The sequence below is a fragment of the Rutidosis leptorrhynchoides genome, chromosome 1 (genome assembly GCF_046630445.1).
Source record: "Rutidosis leptorrhynchoides isolate AG116_Rl617_1_P2 chromosome 1, CSIRO_AGI_Rlap_v1, whole genome shotgun sequence".
Taxonomy (NCBI): Eukaryota; Viridiplantae; Streptophyta; class Magnoliopsida; order Asterales; family Asteraceae; genus Rutidosis; species Rutidosis leptorrhynchoides.
Genome location: NC_092333.1, coordinates 680879446 through 680887954, shown reverse-complemented (window position 1 = coordinate 680887954; position 8509 = coordinate 680879446). Strand labels below are relative to the sequence as shown.

Sequence of the window (8509 nt, the reverse complement as noted above, 5' to 3'; positions counted from 1 at the left end):
AACATGATATAGATTGTGGTCTAAACAACATTTTCGTGCATAAAACTATAAGAAACAAGTAAATCTGAGATAAAGCTTACGGATTTTAGTGCATGTTTAAGCATTTAAGACATATTTCAAGCATAAAGAAAGATATACTCAGCATACAACAAACAAATTCGTGACCAAATGAGAGTAAATCGTGATACCTCAACAGAATAACACCAAACACTCCAAAACACGAATCAAGAAGCTTCAATCCTTGGATCTACAAGCAAGATAGCAAGTCCCGCTCTGATACCAATTGTTAGTCCCTAAAGAAGCCTAGATTGACGGTTTTGTGAGTTGTTTAGTGGGTTGGAAGTATTAGTTATCAAGAACACTAGAGAGAAAAAGTAAAGATGAGTAATGTGCAAGATGGATAACTAGTTTATTAAGGAGTGAGGAGGTTGTTTATATATGACAACCTCCTAAGTTACAAAATATACATTGTTACCATGGTAAAAACCGTAAATACATAACATAATAAGAATAAAACCGTGCGCCACTAATCTATTACATAAACATATGTCAACAATTTGCACTACTAACAACCAAACTAGGTCACAACTACCACAAATCACTAATAGCTAGTGATTGTAGTCCAAACACACCAACTAACACAAGTTTGGAGTAATTAAACCCCCATCTTGCTAGTTGGGTCACACTACATCCATTTGACCCATTTTAAGGTCAATACTTGCATTTGGGTCGCCCATGAACCTTAATAAAACCTATTTCACTAACACAAAGTGTGCTAGTGATTCAACAACCACTTAAGACTCACAAGCCCCAACTAACAACACCAAACCCTAATTCATGAGTCTTTTAGTCTAAGTACCCAAGTCTTACCCAAAATCCCCAAATTAGCATGGAAATGGGTCTTACACTCAACCCCTAACTAAAACCCTAGCCATGACTCAAATTAAGCACTAGAACTTGAAATTGGAACTTACCACAACACCAAAACGTAGCTAGTAAGTGGATGCAACAAGATCCAAGCTCCAAATGACTAGAACTAGCTTCTTCTTCCTTATATCAAGCTTTCTCTCACTAAAACTCTCTCTCTCTCTCTCTCTCTCTCTAGTTGAGAGTGTTTGAAAGGATAATGTTTGAGGTAGAAATGAGATCTAGATCTGATCTCAAGCTTTAAATACGTTCACTAGTGAAAAGACCAATGTGGCTTTCTTATCTTTACAAAATAACTTAAAAACCCAGATTCTGGCACAGGAACGTCATTCCAGAAACGGGAACGTCGTTCATCCCCTTTGTAAATCAAGAACGTCGTTCCACATATAGGAACGATGTTCCTCAAACAACTCCAAAATGCTTAGTTCAACTATTTACACAATCCTTCATTACACAACGTCGTTCATGAACTTTGGAACTTCGTTCCTCTAGCTGGAATGTCGTTCCACCACTGTTTAGGATTTGGGGTTACATGAATTCCACCTAAGGGTTCCTTTCGCACATCTGCGGGGACAATGGGGGAGGGGGTTTTACCGCCCATGCTCTCGGATTGGAACGAGTTTCCTACTTATCAACAGTTGGGGGCGAGTTATATAACTGTGAGAGATGAACACATGAGTGGTTAAGTCCCTTTGGGTGATCCCGTATGCTATTAAAAAAAATTAGTTATAGTGTTCATAATTTTAATTTATTAGTTAGTGAAAATATTATAAACTTGATCAAATTTTATAATCTATATTTGATAGTTGAAAATTTATACGGGGTATGTCGAAATGCAATAATGAACTATAAATATGGAACAAATGGAGTATAAAAGAAAGGGAAATCATAAATTTATTTCTTCAAGTTAGTAGTGAAGAATAAAAACCAAAGGGCTTATAGTCTAGCGGTATCTGAGAAGCCTTTCAACCAAAGAGGTTGAGGTTCAATCCCGTCGTGAGTATATTAGTGGATTAATAGATGTTTAGTATGTGAATTCTTCTTTCTTAAAAAAAAGCTAGTAAAATATAAAGGGGAAAGAAAAGAAAGGGCAAAATAACAATTGTATCCTCACATGACCGAATTTTGTAAAAAAGAAAAAAAATTAGCGATTGTTAGTGCTAGGGTTTAACTGTGTATCTATGGTAAATACTACGTAACTAGTGCAAAGACCAGTGGACTCACGGGATTTTAAATGAATTTTTTTTAAGAATACGTTATATAATCAACATGTAAATAAACTAACATAAGTCATCAAGTTATGAGATAGAAAACAACAATGTTTAAACAAATATATTAGTGGGCATAACTTTGCACTTAAACATCAATAAGATCTTCATCACTTGCAGTTATCATTAACCATCATCGTTTCAACCCGAGTACGATGTCGTAGCTGTTGATGTAATTCTGCAAATGGAGTAATAAAAAAATATTAAAAATCGAGAGAGAAAAAAAGAAAATCACATTTTGATAACACAAAATTGCGTATATATGCATTCCTATCTTCATGTAAAGACAAATGATCAACCAATATAACCATGTACAATTAGTAAATATATCAATTCCAGTTGTTAGAAGTGTACCCGTTGTTGAGCAGGTTGAACCTCGATTCATCCATATTCTAGCAACTTCAGATATTTTAGTATCTTCGACTTGCAGGTTGTTTTTGTAGAATTTAGACCTTCAAACTCGACAACTTAAATCTACACGAAATTCAGTAAATATGATTTTTATATTATCTGCAAATATATGGTTGATCATGAAATTCAATATATGGTTTTTATATAGATTATCTAATTATGTATACGTATACTAATATCTATTCGGCCCATCAACCAAATAATTTAAGTACTGGTGGTCTAAATAACTGCTTTTTCATGGCAAAAGAACAACTTGAACCATTTCTCATCAGATTTGCATCAATGTTTGATTGTATCATGCAAGTTCTAAAAGTTAAAAACTTATATTTAACTGATGTGGTCAAGGAAAATTGAACTTGAAGCAGTCCTTTACTCGTAACATAGAGCACATAATAGTCTGACCTGAAGAACCCATCTAATGTTAATATGATTACGGCATCCACGACAAAGTTGCAGTAGACCAAAATTTCCTGTTGATCACTGATTCCCAAGAAATAACCACATTGATTCAAAGCCAAAAGCTTAAGAAAATCTTCCAAATTGATCTCCGTATTATACTCCGTATTGTTTTATTTATTTGTATTTTTATTTCTAATTACTAATATTATTAAAAGCTCTAAAAAATAATTCAAAAAGAAAATCTTTTATGACATCATTCAGGAGGCCTCTCATTTTTTATTTTTATTTTTTTTTTTTGAATCTTTTTTACAAAAGAAAAATCATATTTATATTTATTTATTTATTTATTTATTTATTTATTTATATTTATTTATTTATATTTATTTATTTATATTTATTTATATTTATATTTATTTTTATTTTATATATATATATATATATATATATATATATATATATATATATATATATATATATATATATATATATATACATGCTAAACCTCCACCGGTTTTTGGCCGTTTCAGTTTTACCGCATTGTCGTTTTGAGTTTGCGTTCACACTACAAATGGTCCTCCAACTTTCGCACAAATTACACAACAATCCCTCAACTTTACACTTTTTCAGGGGTAAAAAACGTAAATTTATAATTTAACTAAAATAAAAAAACCTTACTCCACCCGAATTTATAACGGGCCCTATCTTCTCGCTCGGTGCGAGTTAAATTTTTCCGAGGCCACCGTTCAACTCGAAAAAATCTCACGAACCCAACGGGACTAACTATATGCAAAACGGACATCGTTAAAAAAACACTAAATAACGGGCCCTATATTCACGCTCGGTGCGAGTTAAATTTTTCCGAGACCACCGTTCAACTCGAAATAATTTTACGAACACAACGCGACTAACTATACGCGAAACGGACATCGTTAAAAAAAATAAATATTTCGGGCTATATTACATACATATATATACATATACAACACGACTAACTATACGCGAAACGGACATCGTATATCCAAATTGGACCGCGCGTCGAATACAATCGCAGCAACGCACGGTCGGATTTTTTCTAGTTTATAACATCATGCAGTTGGAGATTTAAGAGCATTGTATTGTAAGATATACTATCGGACCAAACACTTGAAAAAAGTAACCTTGGCTCATTACTGAAATTTTGAACAAACTGTAGGGACCTTTCGTGTAGTTTTGTTTTTAATGATAATCAAACCTTCAGTTTCACCTTCAATTCAATTTCGAGTTTATAAATTTCATCTCAGTTTTTCCATTTTTGTTCAATGCTTCTCCCTTTGCCGCTTGAAAGTCGATACTAGATTCCGAAGGGACGATGATCAGGTACAAACCTTGTTTATATTCATTTACAAGTATCATAGTCAGTCTTGAAGGAAGAATTGTTTATATTGGAGTGAATTCGATTGCATTAGGTATATATGCATTATTCATTGGAATCTTATTTTAAATCTCAATGGTATGGTAATTAGGGCTAATTCTCAGAAATGGCATAACATCAGTATTTACTAACGAGATTTTAGGCCGATTTTATGCTAAATTAGGACTTATATGTTCAATAGTGGATATTAATTGAAAATTGAAATTGAACTAGCAAACAAACCAAAAACTCCAAAAGGTAAGAAAAGTGTAATGAGAGTTGAATGTTTAGGGTTTATTCATAACCAAATGATTATTTACAAATGATTGAGAGAAAAGGGATGTATTTACCCACATAAATACAAATAATTGGAATATTATCTTAAAGGTATGCTAATTAGGGCTGATTATCACGAATAGCATAACAATACGATTGTTAGTGTCTTTTAGGAGGCTTTTTTTTTTTTTTTTTTTTTTTTTTTTCTCTAAAGTAGGACTTATATGTGAAAATTTTGAGGCTTATAAGGATTTTTGAGCTTAATTTTGATTTTCTTTAGTATGTGTCAAAACAGTTATAGTACTACTAAACCCAAGTCTCCTACTTGAAATGGTAAGAAAGGGGCTTAACATGTTGGTGCCACGGAGTAGTTAGGTGACATTTGTTTGTTTACTATGTGGACCTTATTAAGTCTTATGTCTTCAAGGGGTGTACATACATTTTAATTTTAGAGTGTTTGTTTTTCTGATAACAAGAGATGAAATTACATCTTATTTTGTTTGCACATACTTGAAGATATGGTTACCTCTGACATAACTTAAATTACAAATGAACCATAAAACTTTTCGGATACTTGTTTTATTAAATTGGTTTTTAACCTTTTGAATTAAGTACTAAAACTGAACTATATTTAACAGACTTAAAAGCAAACAATCTTCAGCATAAACACTTTCAGACCATATAGTTTGCTGCAGATATGGCTACATACATTAAACAAAAAATCGTCCTAAAAACAAGCAAATACCTTTTTATTTTTTATACTTGATAACTTAATATTTAATTGTACAATTTTTTGTTCTCAGCAATTACTCAAGTACAGAATGTGTGAAGGCGATGAACCCATTAAATGATGGTAGTTGACTCATTAATCATGTTATAAATTCTGCAAACCAAGTGCCACCTATCGAGCATCTAACTGTGTAATTGTTAGACCATTGATTGAACCTTCTGGATTACTATTTAAAGAAGATAAGTCAGCTTCTAATGAGTCCCTTCCAATGAATAATGCAGGTTGTTTAGGTGTTGGTAATGCACCCTCGCCGTCCAACATCGTAACCACATATGACATATTTGGTCTGTCCTCTGCATTATGCTTTTTTCTCCGTACGTACCACAACCATATTGAGATGAAGCCTATGAGAAGAACCCCGGGAACGACTACACTTAAGATCAATTTAATGGGAGCTCCATCTTTCTTTTTGGAAGTTACTAAAGCCACTGTATAATATTAGCATAAACATGATGTTAGTTTGAAATAATGGTAATGGTAATGGTAATGGTAATGTAGCATGTGATTGTAATTTTACCTAATTCAGATGAAGCCATTCTTACAAAAATATCACGTCCATCGGTAGGGTACTGACGCATGTCTAAAAGATCATTGAACCAAAGCACGCAACCCTTTCCTCCTAAAGTGTCGTCGGGTAATGCAAAAGCCATACAAGTACAATTCTGTAAGCATTTTGCTTTGCATTCCTCCAAATTCATGCTCATGTTTAACCATGTACCTTGTGTATCTGGCAATTTCAAATTAGAGTACTTGATAAACCCATCTGATCCGTTTTTGCAATCTAACAATGTTCGCCTGACACAACCACCCGACCAATTCTTTTGGTTTCTAGGCACAAACTTTTGCTTATCCAAGCAAGTGCATGTCTGTTGCATCCAATCCACTTGGCAGGTTCCATAAGCACCACAAACGTTATATGTATCACACATATCTATCGGGTATTCTAAACTTAACTTCCAGTTTTTACTATCTTCTACCCATACCCAATTTTGTAGCTCCCCGGAAGAAGTCAATGTGAGTCTCGATATGAGAGACGTGTTTTCAACGTAAAATTTAAAAGACTTCTCCTTTTCAGTTATAACTGCACTGTATATCAGAGTTAAGTTTTTGTCAAATTTAGAACTCCCTGTAACCAGTAAGTTTCTCCATGGGTCACCCCGAAATTTGACCAGTGCACCTTGTTTTAGTTTGTCGTCAGGATAACCGTCTAAGTCAGTGCGCAACGTGAATTCGCCTGGAGCAGGATCTTGACCACTTTTCCATGATGATAGACCCCATTCGATGCCCCTCGAGTAATCTTTCCCCAGTTTCATGTGATAAAGAAGAGTGTCAGTTGGATAATCAAAACTCTGCCACGTCATCTTCCTCTGTTGGTCTATCAACACTAGATTTCCGGTGTCAAGAAGCTTTGCTGTCGCATTTGGTGATGTCATCGTTGCGTTGGATGACCAAATCATGGTGTTATTGTTAAAAATGCCAAGAATTCCTGGATCAACGATTTTAAACACGAGCGGAGATACACCAGGGAGCGGGTGGTTTCTGTTAGCAACCCAAACCACTGTTCTACTAGTGTCTTGCTTGTACCAAATACCGAGATATCTGTTCTCCGTGTTATCTGGCCGGAAAAACCCAAGTTCGAAAATTCTGGTTTCCGAGACCAACGTATCTGCTTCTGTCAAGAACTGCGAATCTGAAATGATGTCTAGTTCAGCTGCATTGATTTTGTTTAGAAATATAAATATAAACAACATCAGAAAGAGACATATGGATACTCCCTCCATTTTTATTAAGCTGTTGATTTTTAATGATTTTGATTGATATTATGATAACTTGAATTGAATTTAATTGAATATATATGCTCAACAGCTCAAGTTTTTGTTATATATATAATATATAATATATATAATATATAATAATAATATAATATAATAATATAGGTTGACCAGTGATGGCCCGTTTGACTTTCAGGGCTACCATCACATTTATTTAGTGTGGGTGAGCAACAGTGTACCACTATTTATTGTATGTTCAACTTACAATTTACATGTTGGGCGGCTATAGTTTCAAATATTAAAAGAGCTTGTGTATCTCGTCAATATAACATTTGGCTTCTACAACCTTTAAATTTTGCTACTGACGCTTGAATCCGTTCATCCCCATTAAGCCTGGCAAACGGGTCAGGTTGGGTCGAGACTCAAATGAGTTTGGGTCAAAAACAGGTCACGGGTCGAACAGGTCTCAAAATTCACGGGCCAAACGGGTTGGATCCAAACGGGTTGGATCGGGTCGGGTCGAGACCCACTTTTTATAAATTTTTTTAAAAATTTTTGAAATTAAATAAAAAAAATTTGTTTTCATTTTTTTACTTTTTTTTTTCAAAATAAATTATTTTAATTATTTTCAACTTTTTTATTTTCTAATTTACTATTTTATTTTTATTTTTATAGTTTTCAAATTTTTTTCGTATAATAGATTTGAAATGAGTTTCAACGGGTTTAGATGGACCTTATAACATATTAAAGGATTAAAGATGGTCCATATTGGACCTATTTCCTTTGCTTTCTCGAGATCCAATGGACTCAAGTAGTTGACCCAATGGACCTAATTTTTGGTGTATGGGTCTTGATTGCCAGGTATAATCCTCATATTCAAGCTGTTAGTTGATCATATATTTTGTTAGTTAGGTTGCTGTGTTTTGTGTTGCTTGCATCTATGTCACATTGGCAATCCATACATACTTGAAAGCAGCTTGTACACATGATCTGTTGGGTAGGAGATGTTCCATTGAAAGCAGCTTACTATACAATTGATCTCTTTTTTTTTGTTGCATTCCTGAATCTCCTTTGTTACGTGGATGCACCTGCAACACCACATCAGATAACTTAAATTATATAAGTATATACGTATGATGATGTAACTTAAATTTGATGAGCATATATATACCTGCTTACTACCAATACCAATAGACACATTGCTTTTATCTATTCCATTTTGTAATCTCACCCTCTTTGATTTCATTGCAATCTCCTGGTAACAATCGAAGCAAAA

The 8509-nt window shown here is 33.8% G+C and overlaps 1 protein-coding gene across 1 annotated transcript; it reads right to left on the bottom strand.

Annotated features, from left to right (window-relative positions):
- Positions 1–5974: 5974 nt before the first annotated feature.
- On the bottom strand, positions 5975–7242 carry LOC139851900 (G-type lectin S-receptor-like serine/threonine-protein kinase At4g27290). The gene is made up of 2 exons (XM_071841100.1): positions 6032–7242; positions 5975–5978 (listed from the first exon to the last, which is right to left on the bottom strand). The coding sequence occupies exons 1-2, from the start codon at positions 7240–7242 to the stop codon at positions 5975–5977; spliced, it is 1215 nt and encodes a 404-aa protein (XP_071697201.1).
- Positions 7243–8509: the final 1267 nt, after the last annotated feature.